The 18,618-nt window shown below is 44.9% G+C and overlaps 1 protein-coding gene across 1 annotated transcript; it reads left to right on the top strand.

Moving 5' to 3' along the window:
- Positions 1-3: 3 nt before the first annotated feature.
- ring1 (ring finger protein 1) lies at positions 4-16,940 on the top strand. Its single transcript, XM_062972831.1, has 7 exons — positions 4-100; positions 4,799-4,889; positions 8,810-8,970; positions 9,085-9,300; positions 11,563-11,916; positions 13,718-13,886; positions 16,331-16,940. Exons 2-7 carry the CDS (start codon positions 4,812-4,814, stop codon positions 16,430-16,432), a joined length of 1,080 nt encoding a protein of 359 aa, XP_062828901.1. The 5' UTR covers positions 4-100; positions 4,799-4,811; the 3' UTR covers positions 16,433-16,940.
- The last annotated feature ends 1,678 nt before the right edge of the window (positions 16,941-18,618 follow it).

Raw genomic sequence — 18,618 nt, 5'->3', positions numbered from 1 at the left:
AAGTGACGCAGCTCCCGAACGAGAAGAGGAAGGAAGTCCAAAGCACCGGAAGCGGGAAGAGAAGCGGCAGCAGGAGGAAGAGGAGGAGGAGGAGGAGGAGGTAATTAATTAACCTTTCTTAATGGGGCAGAAAGTGCCGTGCGAGTAATTAATAATTAGTATTCTCAGGACAGCCTGTATTGAAATCAGCTTGACATGACCTCTCATTAGAATATGATAGGTTAACCATAGAGCAGAAGAAGCGATGCCTAGAGCAGGCGTGGGCCAACTTGGGCCCTCCCTCCCGTTGTTTTGGACTACAACTCCCACAATTCCTAACAGCCGGTAGGCTGTTAGGAATTGTGGGAGTTGTAGTCCAAAACAACGGGAGGGAGGGCCCAAGTTGGCCCACGCCTGGCCTACAGTAACCATAATAATAATAATAATAATAATAATAATAATAATAAAACTTTATTTATTATTATTATAATAATAACGGGGACTCGGGGCAGCTTACATGGGGCCATGCCCAGGACAATACAATATAGCAAAATATAAAAACAACATATCATAATACAATTACAACAATACAATAAATAATCATGTACAGTACAACACAAAATCAAAAAGGCAATATAACATGTTTACACAGAACTTCAAAATACTCATTGTAATAACAATCATTTGAAACACCCTGCTTTGTAAACTGTGATCACTGCTTCTGGGATTGTTCCTAACCTTCAATGCATTTAAATCACACTTTTAATAGATCCCGGCTAATAGATCTGATCGTCGTTGTTGTGTAACTTCAAGTCATTTCTGACCTATGGCAACCATAAGTTTCATTCCTCACAGAGCATTCTTGGCAAGGTTTGTTCAGAAGTTTGCCATTGCCTGCCTCTGAGGCTGAGAGAGTATGACTTGCCCAAGGTCACCCAATGGATTTCACGACAGAGTAAGATCTGAAACCTTGGTGTCCAGAGTTGTATGTCAACAATATATCAACACAATTTATGATTAGAGGCCAATTCGAAGTTAGAAGCTTTTTATCTGCATGTGAAAGAAGCCCAGTGTGGAAGTAAAGAAGGAAGTATAACGAACTTCATTTGTGTTATGGAAACCTTGTTTTTGTAAATAGTGCAAACATATTTCTACAAAGAAAAGCCTAAGGAAGAGATAACATTAGTCTGTGTGTTTTTGTTCTTTTTATCACTTTTGGCTGCTGGTGCCCGGTCACGCTGCTGCTAATGAGATACTCTGCTCTGTTTATGGGGAGCGTCTTTTGTTAAAAAGCCCACTCACCCAACAATTTGCCCGTGCATTGCATGGTGCTGTGAGTTAAATGCCTGAGCTGCTAAACTTGCTGACCGAAAGTAATAATAATAAAACCATAGTAATAATAGAAATGATAAATCATTAAATACTATAGAATATATGATCAATAGAGCAGGAGAAGCAATGCCAACAACAACAACAACAACACATCCAAATACCTCAGCACAGCTTTTGGTGAAATCAGTTTATGACAATATGTTATTGAATAGATTGTCAGACTTTTTAAATGTAAAAACACTTTACAGAAGAAGCCATGCCAGCAGTAGGAATTATAATAATAGTAAAAAATAACAGTAGTCATAATAATAATAATGCATCCAGACATCTCGGGACAGCTTGCAATGAAATCAGTTTATGACAATATAATAATAATAACAACTTTATTTTTATACCCCGCCCCATCTCTCTGAAGGGACTCGGGGCGGCTTACATGGGGCCTGGCCCGATAAAACAAAAAAATAACAGTAACAAAGCAATAAAACAATTATCCCAGTAAAAAAACATCAACATCAATAAAAACAATCATTAAAATCAACAAGCAGGATACAGTGTTAAAAACAGGAGACTAATTCGTAGATTCCAGGCGAAATGCAGAGTGTTACGAAATGGGAAAAGGAAATTTCAAGTTGAATGGACAATAAAGTGCGGTATAAAATGGCAAGACAACAACAATGGGACTATTATGGAATAGATAGATAGATCAATCCAGCAACAACTAAACATCGAAGGCCTTTTGGAAGAGCCGGGTTTTTAAACTCTTCAATATATTATTGAATAGATTGTCAGACTTTTTTCTTTAAGAACACCTTACAGAAGAAGCCATGCCAGCAGTAGTAATTATAATAATAGTAAAAATAACAGTAGTCATAATAATAATAATGCATCCAGACATCTCGGGACAGCTTTCAGTGAAATCAGTTTATGACAATATGTTATTGAATAGATTGTCAGACTTTTTTCTTTAAGAACACCTTACAGAAGAAGCCATGCCAGCAGTAGTAATTATAATAATAGTAAAAATAACAGTAGTCATAATAATAATAATGCATCCAGGCATCTCAGCACAGCTTTCAGTGAAATCAGTTTATGACAATATGTTATTGAATAGATTGTCAGACATTTTTTTAAGAACACCTTACAGAAGAAGCAATGCCACCAGTAGTAATTATAATAATAGTAAAAATAACAGTAGTCATAATAATAATAATGCATCCAGGCATCTTGGGACAGCTTGCAGTAACATCGGTTTGAAATGAAATATCATTAAACGATTATAGAAGAGAATATATAAATAAATTAGCATTTTTTAGAAGACCTTTTGTAAGTACAGTAGAGTCTGACTTATCCAACACTCACTTATCCAACGTTCTGGATTATCCAACGCATCTTTGTAGGCAATGTTTTAAATGCACTGTGATATTTTGGTGCTAAATTCGTAAATACAGTAATTACTACATAGCATTAATGTGTAATGAACTACTTTTTCTGTCAAATTAGTTGTATAACATGATGTTTTGATGATTAATTTCAAAAATCATAACCTATTTTGATGTTTAATAGGCTTTTTCTTAATCTCTTTTTATTATCCAACATATTCGCTTATCCAATGTTCTGCCAGCCCGTTTATGTTGGATAAGTGAGACTCTACTGTATGTTTTTATTAGTAGAGCAGAAGAAGCAATGCCAACAGTAGGTAAGGTAAAATAAATTATTATTACAGTAGAGTCTCACTTATCCAACATAAACGGGCCGGCAGAACGTTGGATAAGCGAATATCTTGGATAATAAGGAGGGATTAAGGAAAAGCCTATTAAACATCAAATTAGGTTATGATTTTACAAATTAAGCACCAAAACATCATGTTATACAACAAATTTGACAGAAACAGTAGTTCAGTACGCAGTAATTTTATGTTGGAATTACTGTATTTACGAATTTAGCACCAAAATATCACGATATATTGAAAACATTGACTACAAAAATGCGTTGGATAATCTAGAGGCTTGGATAAGCGAGTGTTGGATAAGTGAGACTCTATTATAGAATAGAATATATAAAAAGATTAGCATTTTTCAGAAGACCTTTTGTAAGTATGTTTTTATTTGTAGAGCAGAAGAAGCAATGCGAACAGTAGGTAAGGTCAAGGTTTCGCTGAGGGTTGGTGCTCATCTCCATTTCTAAGCCAAAGAGCCGGCGTTATCTATAGACGTCTTTAAGGTCATGTGGCCAGCATGACTGCATGGAGCGCCATTACCTTCCCGCCAGAGCGATACCTACTGATCTACTCACATTTGCATGTTTTTGTACTAATAGGTTGGCAGAATGCATCCAAGCATCTCAGGACAGCTTACAATGAAATCAATTTAAAACAATATTTCAGTAAGAATATTATTGAATAGATTGTCAGTTAAAAGCCAGACCTTTTTTTTTTTTTGGTAAGAACAGCTTTTTAATAGACAAGAAGAAGCAATGCCAATACTAGTAATAACAATATTAATAATATTATTTTTAATAATAACTAGCTGTGCCCAGTCACATGTTGCTGTGGCTTGTGGGAATCCTTGTTTGGTGAGCTGGAATGCAAAGGAATAGGCTTGCTGCTTGGAAGGCTGGGTACTTGCATTCTAGGGGAATGGTTTTTGGGACTGCTAGAATTACAATGAATAGCTTCGCTGCTTCAAAGCCTGTCTGCTTGCTACCTAGGGAATCTTTGGTTGGTCAGCTTCAATAGTACAGAGCAGTATCGCTGCTTCAAAGCCTGGTCACCTTCTACCAAGGTTAATCCTTTGTTTGTCTGGTTGAATTGCACTGAATAGCCTTGCAGCTTCAGTGCCTGGCTGTGTTATACCTAGGGGAATCCTTGTTTGGCGAGCTGGAGTAGCACCCTCAAGGGACAGATCGGAGACTGTATTTGGCAAATCAAAAGTCTATGTGAGGAAAGGAAATCTTTGAAGTCTATTCAGTTAAAGTCTCGACATGACTGGATTCTACATATTTTTTGCATTGACTTTAATACAATGTTGACAGTTTGAAAACCAGACATTTTTCTGAAAAAAATATCTGAATTCATCTATTATTATTATTATTATTTTATTATGACACAGCAAACAAGATCGATATGCTGGATTTCATATCACAAAATCACAAGTCGAACACTTCCCAAGTATCTAGGACTGTGTGATGTATTTTCGGATGATGCGTGCAGATCCCAGTAGGGTGGCCTTTTGCAGTTGGCAGATCGTGATTTTGTCAATGTCTATTGTTTCCAAATGCCGGCTGAGATCTTTTGGCACAATTACTATTATTATTATTATTGGACTGGATGACCTCTGGTCTCTCCTAATTCCTTGGAAACTTTGAGCCTTGCAGTCCAAATAGCAGATGTGCCATTGCTTGCTATCTGGAGTTATTTGGGGGAGGGGGTTTCACACCCTCAATGTGACTGCTTCTGACTGCTGCTTCTCTCCCCAACTGACCCCCGCAGGGCTCCGGCCGCCATGGCCACGCCGGCCAATGCCCAGAGTGCCAGCAAGACCTGGGAGCTCAGCCTCTATGAACTCCACCGGACGCCTCAGGTGAGAGGATGGGGGGGGGGGGGGCTGGCCACTTGCTTCCTCCCTTCTCCGGCTCTGAGAAGGAATGAAGGCCTCTCTCACAATGTCTCCACAGCTCTCTTGGTGGCTCTTTCCTCCCTCCCTTCCTTTCCCTCATACACCATCTCCATCTCCCTTTCCTTCCCTTCTTCCCATGCTTTCCCGTCTACATCTTTCCTATTTTTCCTTCCTTCCTTCTCTCTCTCTTTCCCAGAGGCCCCTATCTCCTAGATAGAGTATTCTCTGGCCATTGACCTGTGGGGTCCTGCAAGGGTCTATCCTATCCCCCATGCTATTCAACATCTACATGAAACCGCTGGGAGAGGTCATCCGGAGTTTTGGAGGGCGTTGCCATCTCTACGCAGATGACACGCAAATCCACTACTCGTTTCCATCTGACTCCAAGGAAGCCCCTCGGATGCTGAACCAGTGCCTGGCCGCTGTGGCGGACTAGATGAGGAGGAACAAACTGAGGATCAATCCTGACAAGACAGAGGCCCTCCTGGTCAGTCGCGCGTTGGATTGGGGTATTGGGTGGCAGCCTGTGCTGGACGGGGTTGCACTCCCCCTGAAATCACAGGTCCGCAGTTTGGGGGTCCTCCTGGACTCAGCGTTGACGCTTGAGGCGCAGGTGTCGGCGGTGGCCGGGAGGGCCTTTGCACAACTCAAACTTGTGCGCCAACTGCGACCATACCTCGTGAAGTCTGACTTGGCCACGGTGGTCCATGCCTTAGTTACCTCTAGACTGGACTACTGTAATGCGCTCTACGTGGGGCTTCCCTTGAAGACGGCCCAGAAATTACAATTGGTCCAGCGGTCGGCAGCCAGACTAATAACTGGGGCGAGTTACAGGGAGAGATCCACTCCCTTGTTCAAGGAGCTCCACTGGCTGCCGTTTATTTTCCGGTCCCAATTCAAGGTGCAGACCATCACTTATAAAGCCCTAAACGGTTTGGGACCCACCTACCTTCGTGACCGTATCTCCTATCATAAACCTGCCCAATCCCTTCGATCGTCAGGGGAGGCTCTCCTGTCACCACTGCCAATATCTCAGGCCCGCCTTGTGGGAACAAGGGAGAGGGCCTTCTCTGCTGTGGCCCCCCGATTGTGGAACTCACTGCCTGGTGAGATTAGGCAAGCCCCCACACTAGCAGCCTTTAAGAAAGACCTGAAAACCTGGCTCTTCCGTTGTGCCTTTGGAGAGTAATCACTACATACACCCCTTTTGCTGCTCTCCTTCAATATTTGTCCTCCAGATCGCACCGCCACTTTATGACCCTGTCCTCTGTGGTTTTTACTCCTACTTCCTTTCTCACCTCGAGTTTTAATCTAGTGTTCATGTGGCCCGCCCTTGGTTTTATTGTTCTTTGATCTTGTTTAATGTAGTGTATATTTTCTTTTATTGTGTTGTTTAATGTGCTATGATTTGTTGTTCTATTATATTTTGTTATATTGTACTGTTCTGGGCATGGCCCCATGTAAGCCGCCCCGAGTCCCTGTTGGGGAGATGGTGGCGGGGTATAAATAAAGTTTATTATTATTATTATTATTATTATTATTATTATTATTATTCTCAGTTCAGACATAGCTGTATTTCTGCTTGGACTGTTATGTCTAGACCAGGCCTGGTCACACTAGGTGTTTTGGACTGCAACTCCCACCATTCCTAACAGCCACAGGCCCTTGCCTTTCCCCCCTTCAGCCGCTTAAGCAGCTCAGGGGGAAAAGGCAAGGGCCTGTGGCTGTTAGGAATGGTGGGAGTTGCAGTCCAAAAATCTGGAGTGCCCAAGTTGGCCCATACCTGATATCTCTCTCTCTCTCTCTCTCTCTCTCTCTATATATATATATATATATATATACATACACACACACATATATACAGTAGAGTCTCACTTATCCAAGCCTCTGGATAATCCAAGCCATTTTTGTAGTCAATGTTTTCAATATATCGTGATATTTTGGTGCTAAATTTGTAAATACAGTAATTACAGCATAACATTACTGCGTATTGAACTACTTTTTCTGTCAAATTTGTTGTATAACATGATGTTTTGCTGCTTAATTTGTAAAATCATAACCTAATTTGATGTTTAATAGGCTTCTCCTTAATCCCTCCATATTAACCAAGATATTCGCTTATCCAAGCTTCTGCCGGCCCGTTTAGCTTGGATAAGTGAGACTCTACTGTATATATATATACCTGTATTATATTGACTGGAGTCTCATGCACAATTGGATCTAATGCGCACCTCAATTTTCAAAACTCCAAAAATGAAACAAAACAGCATTTGCTGTCGAATGTAAATGCATACTTGCAAAAAGTGCTCTGCTTGTAATTTAGCCAAAAAAAAAAGTGTGCATTGCAGTGGCTGCATGCTTATAATTGCTTCATTAAAAACAGTTCTGTAGGTTGTGTCGTCAAAGGCTTTCATGGCCGGAATCACTGGTTTTCCAGGCTGTGTGGCCATGTTCTAGAAGCATTCTCTCCTGATGTTTCGCCCCCATCTATGGCAGGCATCCTCAGAGACTGTGTGCCTGTTAGACACTAGGCAAGTGGGGTTTAAATACCTGTGGAATGATGTCCAGGGTGGGAGAAAGAACTCTTGTCTGTTGGAGGCAAGTGTGAAAGTTGCCATTGGCCACCTTGATTAGCCTTGAATGACCTTTTAGCTTCAAAGTCTGGCTCCTTCTTGCTTGGGGGAATCCTTTGTTGGAATGTGTAGTTGGCCCTGATTGTTTCCTGTCTGGAATTCCCTATCTTCAGAGTGTTGTTCTTTATTTACTTTCTTTAGAGTTTTTAAAATACTGGTAGGCATTTTGTTCTTTTTCATGGTTTCCTTCTTTCTGTTGAACTTGTCCACATGCTTCTTGTGGATTGCAATGGCTTCTCTGTCGTAGAATAGTCGAAAATCCATAACATGGAAATAAGGACTTAAGCAAGGCCAAAAATCTATGTAGGAACATGGGCAAACTTGAGAGCCAGTCATGAATGTGATTTCAAAACAAAAACTAAAGAGCCCAGTGAAACAGCGTTGAATTTAAGCTCAAACCTGACCCACAATCATGAGGTCATCTTTTTGGCACCTGAATTCTTTCTGACCTTCTAATTAGCCTTTCCTTAGCTCCCTCCGAGCTAAGCCCTAATCTGATATCACGGGGCAACTCCCCATCTTCTGAGAAGACCTGAGAAGAGAGCCATCTTCTATCTTTTCTGCAGCCGTTGGCTCTGGCCTGTCTCTCTGATCCATGGCCTGAATTTATTTATTTATTATTTATTACATCACTTCTACCCCGCCCTTCTCACCCATCAGGGGACTCAGGGCGGCTTACAATATAAACATACACATTAAAAACAGTTGTCGTCAAATTTAAAACTCCATCAAGATTAAAAATTACAATAAAATTAAGAATATCCATTAAAATATACATAATTATACATATAAATATACATTTAAGGCGCTTTCCATCTGTGTTTCAACCTGAGGAACAGACACAGACTCAGCGAAAATCTCATCCTCAGAATCAGGATCCCCAGCATCCCACTGAGCCCCAACACTTAGTCACTCCTGACTCTTACAAGTGACTTTACAGGAAAGGAGATTCCACCTGAACATCAGGAAGAACTTCCTCACTGTGAGAAGGGCTGTTCGACAGTGGAACTCTCTCCCCGGGGCTGTGGTGGAGGCTCCTTCCTTGGAGGCTTTTAAGCAGAGGCTGGATGGCCATCTGTCGGGGGTGCTTTGAATGCGATTTCCTGCTTCTTGGCAGAATGGGGTTGGACTGGATGGCCCATGAGGTCTCTTCCAACTCTACTATTCTATGATTCTGTGACCATGAATCTGCCAGATCCTCTACTGCTAAACTCGTAACCGGTGTATCCGTCTCCCTCTCGCTCTTTGCAGGAGGCGCTGATGGACGGGACGGAGATCGCGGTCTCCCCGCGCAGCCTGCACAGCGAGCTCATGTGCCCCATCTGCCTGGACATGCTCAAGCACACCATGACCACCAAGGAGTGCCTCCACCGCTTCTGCTCCGACTGCATCGTCACCGCCCTCCGCAGCGGGTACAGCCCCACGGCACACGCATGCACATGGGAGACACGCAAGTGGGAGGGGGGCTTAGTTGTTGGGATGCAGACAAAATGAATCTCTCTCTCTGTCTTCTCTTTCTGCTCCAGGAACAAGGAGTGCCCCACGTGCCGCAAGAAGCTGGTCTCGAAGCGCTCGCTCCGGCCGGACCCCAACTTCGACGCGCTCATCTCCAAGATCTACCCCAGCCGCGACGAGTACGAGGCCCACCAGGACCGGGTCCTGGCCAAGCTCAACCGCCTCCACAACCAGCAGGCCCTGCGGAGCAGCATGGAGGAGGGCCTCAAGGTCCAGGCCATGAACAGGTGGGGGTGCATGGGGAAGGGAGGGAGACAGCTTTGGTTGTGTCTTCTTCACGGCAGATGAAAGGAAGGAAGGAGCTGGATTGGATGACCTTCAGAGGTCCCTCTCTGTTGGTCCACATCTGCAACCTGCCTCCCTCTGTCTGGCCTGTCTGTCTGTGATCCATGTTCTACTGTCTATGACAGGCATGGACCAACTTCAGCCCTTCCTCCAGGAGTTTTGGACTTCAACGCCCACAATTCCTAACAGCCAGTAGGCTGGAATGTTGTTTGGTTTCTGGGCTGCACAGCCTATGTGTTCTAGCAGTGTGCATTGCAGTGGCTGCATGCTTATTTGCCATTGTATGTTGGAATCCAACCTGAGTCCCCTTGGGGAGATAGGGCGGAATACAAGTAAAGTTGTTGTTGTTGTTGTTGTTGTTATTATTATTATTATTACTACTGCTACTACTACTATTATTCATTAAAAACAGTTCTGTAGGCTGTGTTGTTGAAGGCTTTCATGGCTGGAATGACTAGGTTGTTGTGAGTTTTCTGGGCTTTCTGGCCATGTTCCAGAAGCATTCTTTCCTGACGTTTCACCCACATCTATGACAGGCATCCTCAGAGGTTGTGAGGTCTGTTGGATACTAGGCAAGTGAGGTTTATATATCTGTGAAGGCCCAGGCTGGGAGAAAGAACTCTTGTCTGTTGGAGGCCAGTGTGAATGTTGTAATTAATCACCTTGATTAGTATTAATGGCCTTGCTATTAGTGTTCTAGCAGCATTTTCTCCTGATGTTTCGGCTGCATTTATGGCTGGATCTGATGGTGGCCAAGCAAGTGGAGTCTATATAACTGTGGAATGTGCAGTTTGGGAGAAGGAACCGATGTCTATTGGCCAAGTGCCAAGGGTGCAATTAGCAAGCCTGGTTTGCCAGTGTTTCAGTGGCATCCCTCCATTAGTGTCTCAAGTTCATACTCTGTGTCCAGGTGGGTTCATCAAGGGCTCTGCTATGGCTGACTTCTCTGGTTGGATTAGTCTGCAATGCCTTTCATGCTCTTTGATTCATGTCTGGGCTATGCTGCTGCATTTGGTGGTCTCTATATAGACTTCTTCTCCACATCTGCTGAGCCCCAACAATTAGTCATACCTGAGGGCTGGGCTTTAGCACAGCTAGTAAATCACCAGCAGTAATAAGATCTATTAATCGAAAGGCTCCCAGTTCGAAGCCCTGGGTCGGGGTGAGCACCCCACTGTCAGCTCACTGTTTACCTAGGCAGTTCGAAAACAGCTTAGAGCTGTAAGTAGAAAAATTAGGTGCTATTTAAAGACCATAAAATGCCCAGTGACCAAAAGGAAGGAGGAAGTGCTGATATCTTATGTCATAGAGCAGGGGTCCCCAAACTAAGGCCCGGGGGCCGGATGCGGCCCTCCAAGGTCATTTACCTGGCCCCCGCCCTCAGTTTTATAATATATTTTTATATCAGTTTTAATAATATAATATATTGTATATGCATATAATATTGATAATAATCTTATGTTATACAATATAATACTAATAGCAATACCATATAATAATATTAATTATATGTTATATATTACATATTATATAATAGTATAGTGGTATAGTTCAGTATAGTAATATATAATGCTAATATTGTGTTATGCTAATAATATAATATATTGTATGTACATACTGCGGCTCTGAGTCCCCTTCGGGGTGAGAAGGGTGGGATATAAATATAGTAAATAAATGCAGTAAATAAATAATTAATTTTAGACTTTGGCTCGGCCAAAGTCTGACATGACTTGAAGGCACACAACAACAACAACAGCAACAACAACCCTAATTAATTTGACTATCTCATTGGCCAGTAGCAGGCCCACACTTTCCATTGAAATCCTAATAGGTTTATGTTGGTTAAAATTGTTTTCATTTTTAAATATTGTATTGTTCTTTCGTTGTTGTTGTTGTTGTTGCACTACAAATAAGACATGTGCATTATGCATAGGAATTTGTTTGTATTTTTTTTTTTCAAATGATAATTCAGCCCCTCAACAGTCTGAAGGATTGTGGAGCGGCCCTCTGCTTAAAAAGTTTGGGGACCCCTGTCATAGAGGATGGATCGACAGCACTCCCCCCCCCCCCAAGAGAGTGGTCTGGATGGCCTTTGGGTGCCCCTTCCTACATTGTTTGGAGTGTGCCTTCCTTGGTGGGTCTTAGAGTGGTCTAGATAGCCTTTGGTTGCCCCTTCTGAATGCATGTGCTTTCCTCCCGCCCAGGGGTCAGCGTGTCCGGAGGCACCCGCATGAGTCGGACAATGCCACCTTCAGTGGTGCGGAGGACAACTGCGACAGCCGCTCGCACGTGAGCAACGCCTCAGCCCCCAGCCAGAGCGGGACCCCCGGCCCCAGCCGCAGCAAGCGCTCCCGGGCCTCCGAGGACGGATCGGGGGCCGAGCAGGAGGCCTCCCACGACGGAGGGGGAGGCGGAGGAGGGAGAGCGGAGGAGCCCAGCACGGGGGCAGGAGGCGGGGGCAACGGAGGCGGAGGAGGAGTGGGCAGCGGCAGCGAGATCGAGCTGGTCTTCCGGCCCCACCCGGTCCTGGTGGAGAAGGGGGGCTACTCCCAGACCAGGTGAGGAAGGGTTGGTGGGGGAAGGGGGGGAGGGGGGAGGGGGGACATGGCCGGGCCCACAGGTGGAGCCCCAACACTGGGAGGGAGCCCCCCCCCCCATTCACATGGACCCCACCAGTTATTGGAGATAACTTTACATATCCCTTTGGAAATAAATGGCAATCATAACCTTATTGAATAGGAAAAATGATGTCACATCCGTTTGGCAAATGTTAATCTCCATGAACCCTTTTGAAAACCAGTAGTCAAGAAAAACATGATCTTGTTAGAAGTCAACCCTTTGAACAAGTGATATTCATAAGCATTCGTGTAATGGCACACAGGTGACTCAGCTATTAGACTGAAGAACCATGTCTTTGAACTGCCAAGGACAAAGACATGCCACTACAAAAACATATTTGGTTAGCAGAGAATGGTTGTCTCTTTGCAGTTGAAGTTGCCCAAAAGTTTCCCTTGAAACCTCTTATAATAATAATAATAATTATTATTATTATTATTTCATTTTTATACCCCGCCCCATCTCCCCAAGGGGACTCGGGGCGGCTTACATGGGGCCAAGCCTAGGCAAAACAGACAATATAAAACACAACAATAACACAAATCAATTAACAATAAAGCAAGTCATAAAACAAATAAAATCATATAAAACAAACATGCTTGATAAAAGCCTGGGTTGGCTCCTAAAAAGAATTGGGCCATAAAAGTGCTAGTAGTATCAGATACAGTCGGGGAGAGGACGATACAAAACCATTATCCCATTAAAGTGCTGGGGAAGGCATAAACAAAGGAGACTATCTTAGTTAAAATATGCACTCAGAGATAAAAAAGCACTGTCTTTTTTGAAAAATAACATATCTTGTCTACTCACAAATATCTTGTATTAATTCACCATACAGGCACTTTATTATTAAAGTTCAGTTATGGATAGGATGTGGTTTCTCTCTGTATTGAGTACACAGGGCATCATTCTTGATCGATAGTCCATAGTCTTTAGGGATAGTTGTACTCACTGAAGTCCAAAATTCATACCTCTCTACTGAAGTCCAAACAGGAACATTCATCCACCTCCACTGAGGCGTAGAGCAGACACACATCCACTTCTAATGAAATAGTTAGCATACAGACTACAAAATGGAGTCCTGAGTCTGAACGTGCTCAGTATAATCACATATCTATAGTTCCTCCTACATCAGAGAGGTACAGTCAAACTGGCAAATCAACATACACATAGAATACAGGTTAGCAAATATATACATTAACAGTGAAAGGCTTGGGAGGTTGCTATTTCCAACATTTAGATGGGCCCCTTACCATAAATTGAGCTCCTCTTCAAGGATGGACCTTCTGTACTTCTATGGATCCCCTCCCCACATTATGATCTCTTTCCCCATGAATGGACCTCAAATTTGGAGCCTTTCTCCATCAGTGGGACCCATCCCCACAGATGAACCTTTTGTCCTTCGAATGAACTCCCCTCCCTGAGGTTGGACATCTCCACGTAGATGCGCCTGGGTCCCTTCTCCATCAGTGGGCCCCATCCCCACACGTGGGCTCTCCCTCCATAGATAGAGCCATGCCCCACCAGAGGACCCCTCCCCATGCCCTCCCGTTCTGTTCAGATGGACACATTGCTCCCCTCTCTATAAATATAATGGTTTTGGGAGACGGACACCTTCTCCAGAGATGGTTCGCCTGCATTTGGCTTTGATCCCTGGCTGGAGGGTGGGCTTCCTTGTTTGTGGTGGTCTTTAAGGCTGGCTGTGCCCCTAACCCCTCCCTCCCTCCCCCTCCCTCCTGCCAGGTACGTGAAGACCACGGCCAACGCCACGGTGGACCACCTCTCCAAGTACCTGGCGCTGCGCATCGCCCTGGAGGAGGCCCCCACCCCGGGCCCAGAGCCCCCCGCCCTGCGCGACGTCAGCGAGAAGCAGTACACCATCTACATCACCACCCCCGGAGGGGCCTTCACGGTAGGGAAGGTGTTCTGTCACGCGCTGGGCCTGTAGCTATTGTCTTTGTATAGGACGTATCCTTTATGCCCAGCGGGAAGCCAGGGCGCCTCAAAGAGAGGTTCTTGAGGATTTTCCTGAAAAGGATAGTCCTTTGAGTCTTTAATGAGATAACAAAGTCTTTATTATTGAACATTAATAAAACTTCAAGGAGTCAAACAACACTTCAAAGTTTCCTTAATAAACTGTTGGCCTTTTTAGTCTTGTCCCCAGGGGACAGAAAATTGGCTTTGGATAACAGTGCTTTCTCTATAAGAAGAAAACCCCCTTATAACCTCTCCCAGAGGCTGTCTGTTATATGGGCCTGGCTGATGTGGGACCCACTACCGATTCCAAATGCATCTGGGCATCGAGTGGACCTACCAACCAAGGCTTGCAGATGTTTCAGCTGGGGTTCCGTGGATCTGTGGTGCTGTTCCCTCTCCGAGGTTTCTTTGGAAACTTTAGGGCTGTTTCCCTCAGGAGCTGTGAAGCTGAGGGGCTGTGAGCTCTTAGCCAGAACCTTTGGGACCTTTCTCCTGGAATTTCTGTTTCTGATTCCTCGGACATTCTATATCCCCGGATGTTCTTGAGATATGAAGTTTTTCTACAGGACGAGCTGGTCTACGTCCTATAGCTAAGCTTCCTTAAGTGAGACTGACTTAAAAATAGCTCCTTCCCTCCAAGAGCCCTGAACAAGGGGCCGAACCAAACTTAATGATGATGGACAGGCGCCCTGCCCTATGACTGCAAACATTAGCAGAAAGAAAATAAAGTTGGAGCTTTTGGTACAGCCGTACCAGCACAGAAGGGGGCGGGGCTACAGTAGGCGGGCAGAGAGGATATTTTGATGCTTGCATTATATCGCAGTATATTTTAAATGTGTGTGGTCATACAAGGGTTAAGTCTGTGTGCCGGCTGGACTGCTGACCTGAAGGTTGCCGGTTTGAATCGGTGAGACAGGGTGAGCTCCCGTCTGTCAGCTCTAGCTTGTGGGGACATTAGAGAAACCTCCCTCCCAGCAGGATGGTAACACATCTGGGCAACATCCCCTGGGCAACGTCTCTGTAGATGGCCAATTCCCTCACACCAGAAAGCAACTTGCAGGATGTTCTCAAGTCGCTTCTGACACGATTAAAAAATACTTTTAATGTAAACCACTTAGAGTCTCCTTTGGGAGAAATAAAGCGGGGTATCAATAATTCAGTATAATGATGATGATGATGATGCAGAATGAGCGCCTCATGACTTTATTCTCTTTCACTCATTGCTCCCTCCATTCTTCCTTCCTTTTTTCTTTTTGCCTTCCTTCCTTCCTTCTTTTTTCTTCCTTTCTTCCTTCTTCTTCTTTTCTTCCTTCCTCCTTCCTTTTTTTCTCCTTCCACCCTTTCTTCCTCCCTGTTCTCTTGCCCCTTCCATCCATCCTTCCTTTTCTTCCTTCCTTCCTTACTTCCACCTTCCCTTATCATTCCTTCCCTTTCTTCTGCCTCTTTTCCTTCCTCGTCCCTCTCTCCTCCCTCCTTTGTTCCTTCTTCCTCCCTCCCTCTCTCTTTTCTTGCCCCTTCCATCCTTCCATCCTTCCTTCTCTTTCTTCCATCCTTCCCTCCCTCCCTCTCTCTTTTCTTGCCCCTTCCATCCTTCCTTCTCTTTCTTCCATCCTTCCCTCCCTCCCTCTCTCTTTTCTTGCCCTTCCCTCCTTCTTTCCGTCCTCTGTCCCTGCCTCCCTTTGTTCTTTTTTTCTTCTCTTTTCTTCCTTCCTTCTTCCTTCCTTCTTCCTTCCCCATCCATCCTTCCTTCCTCCTCCTTCTCTTGCCCCTTCCATCCATCCATCCTTCCTTCTCTTTCTTTCTTTCCTTCCTTTGTTCTTAATTCCACCTTCCTTTGTCCTTCCTTCCCTTTCTTCTGCTTCTTTCTTTCCTCCATTCCAACCTCTTTGTTCTTTCTTTCTTTCCCTTCCTTCCCTCTCTTTCCTTCCTTCCACCCTCTTCTCTTTTCCTTCCTCTCTCTTCCCTTCTTTCTTTCGTTCATTCATTCGGTCTTTCTTTCTTTCCTCCTTCCCTCTCTCCCTCCCTCCCTCCCTCCCTTCTTTCTAACTTCCATTTTCCTTTATCCTTTCTTCCCTTTCTGCTTCTTTCCTTCCTTCCCTCCCTCCTTCCTTCTGCCTTTCCTCTTTCCTTTTCTTCCCCTTCCTTCTGCCCACCCTCCTCTCTTTTCCTCCCTCTATTTTCTTGCCCCTTCTGACCATCCTTCCTTCTATTTCCTTCCTTCCTTCTCTCTCTCCTTTTTTCCCTCCCTCCTTCTTCCTCACTTCCACTTTCCCTTATCCTTCCTTTCCTTCCTTCTGCTCCTTTCTTTCCTCTATCCTCTCCTCTTTTGTTCCTTCTTTCTCTTTCTTTCTGTCCTTCTTCCTCCTTCCTTTTCTCCAGACGCTGAATGGCTCGGTGACCCTGGAGCTGGTGAACGAGAAGTACTGGAAGCTGAGCCGGCCCCTGGAGCTCTACTACGCCCCCACCAAGGAGCAGAAGTAGCCAGAAGAGGGGCCGTGGAGGGAGACGGGTGCGAGTCCTGGGACTCAGAGAGAGAGAGAGAGAGAGAGAGAAAGGGAGGCTGGCCTTGCCCTTGGGGGGAAACTCTCCTGCGTCCGTCCGTGCGCGTGATAGAAGGAGCGTTGCAAACTGCAAAACCGCATCCGGCTGAAAAGTCTATCCCTGGCACCTTCCCTTCTCCTCCCCTACCCCCCAAAATAGTAATACTAGAGCAAAGAAGGACTCCTTCAGGCCCCGCTTTGGCTTCTCCTCCCTTTGCACCCCTTTGGCTTGGCTGACGGACTGACTGCTGCTCACCGGCTGCTGCTTCCCCCACATTTTGGGGATTTGGGGAGAGAACGAGGAGGAGGAGGAGGACGACGACAATGAGGCTAAAGGCGTGATGTTTTGCATCCCTGGCCTTTTTACAGACACAGAGTTATTTTCCTCCTGTTTTTTTTTTTGTGGAAAGGAATTCATCATGGAAGTTTTATGTCACTTTGGAAACTCATCTCCGGAGTCTGTCTTTCATTCTCTCTTTGCGCCTAGACCTGGTTTATTCTGTGTCAAAAGCATTGTTGCATAAATAAGTATAAGTGGTCTGCGAACACTTAGAAACAAATGCGGTCATTGCTAATAGTCAACACGGATTTACCAAAAACAAGTCATGCCAGACTCATCTGATCTCTTTTTTCGATAGAGTTACGAGTTGGATCGATACAGGGAATGCTGTGGATGTAGCCTACCTGGATTTCAGTAAGGCCTTCGACAAAGTCCCCCACGACCTTCTGGCAAGGAAACTAGTAAAATGTGGGCTAGACAAAACTACGGTGAGGTGGATCTGTAATTGGCTAAGCGAACGAACCCAAAGGGTGCTCACCAATGCGTCGTCTTCATCATGGAAAGAAGTGACAAGTGGAGTGCCGCAGGGCTCCGTCCTGGGCCCGGTTCTGTTCAGGATCTTTATTAACGACTTAGACGAAGGGTCAGAAGGCACGATCATCAAGTTTGCAGACGACACCAAACTGGGAGGGATAGCTAACACTCCAGAAGACAGGAGCAGAATTCAAAACAATCTTGACAGACTAGAGAGATGATTGGCCGAAACTCACAAAATGAAGTTCAACAGGGACAAATGCAAGAGACTCCACTTCGGCAGAAAAAATGGAAATCAAAGATACAGAATGGGGGACGATGCCTGGCTTGACAGCAGTGTGTGCGAAAAAGACCTTGGAGTCCTCGTGGGGAGGAAGTTGAACATGAGCCAACAATGTGATGCGGCTGCTAAAAAAGCCAATGGGATTCTGGCCTCATCAATAGGGGAATAGCGTCTAGATCCAGGGAAGTTATGCTCCTCCTCTATTCTATTCTGCCTTGGTCGGACCCCACCTGGAATCACACTGTGTCCAGTTCTGGGCACCGCAGTTGAAGGGAGATGTTGACAAGCTGGAAAGCGTCCAGAGGAGGGCGACTAAAATGATGAAGGGTCTGGAGAACAAGCCCTATGAGGAGCGGCTTAAAGAGCTGGGCATGTTTAGCCTGCAGAAGAGAAGGCTGAGAGGAGACATGATGAAGGCCATGTACAAATACGTGAAGGGAAGTCATAGGGAAGAGGAGCTTGTTTTCTGCGGCCCTGCAGACTAGGACACGGAACAATGGCTTCAAACTACAGGAAAGGAGATTCCACCTGAACATCAGGAAGAACTTCCTCACTGTGAGAAGGGCTGTTCGACAGTGGAACTCTCTCCCCGGGGCTGTGGTGGAGGCTCCTTCCTTGGAGGCTTTTAAGCAGAGGCTGGATGGCCATCTGTCGGGGGTGCTCTGAATGCGATTTCCTGCTTCTTAGCGGGGGGTTGGACTAGATGGCCCATGTGGTCTCTTCGAACTCTACTATTCTATGATTCTATGATAAAACTGATTTTAAAAAAAGGGATCACAAGGAGCGAAATAATTGTAGACCAAAAATAGGCAACAGCGAGCGCATTTCTGTAGCTTTGAACAGTTCTTCCTCTGGACATGAATCATAGAATCATAGAATAGTAGAGTTGGAAGAGACCACATGGGCCATCCAGTCCAACCCCCTGCTAAGAAGCAGGAAATCGCATTCAAAGCACCCCCGACAGATGGCCATCCAGCCTCTGCTTAAAAGCCTCCAAAGAAGGAGCCTCCACCACGGCCCCGGGGAGGCA

This window comes from Anolis carolinensis, chromosome 2, assembly GCF_035594765.1.
Source record: "Anolis carolinensis isolate JA03-04 chromosome 2, rAnoCar3.1.pri, whole genome shotgun sequence".
NCBI lineage: Eukaryota > Metazoa > Chordata > Lepidosauria > Squamata > Dactyloidae > Anolis > Anolis carolinensis.
Note: the sequence above shows the minus strand (reverse complement) of the source record. Positions and strands in the feature narration are given on the sequence as shown.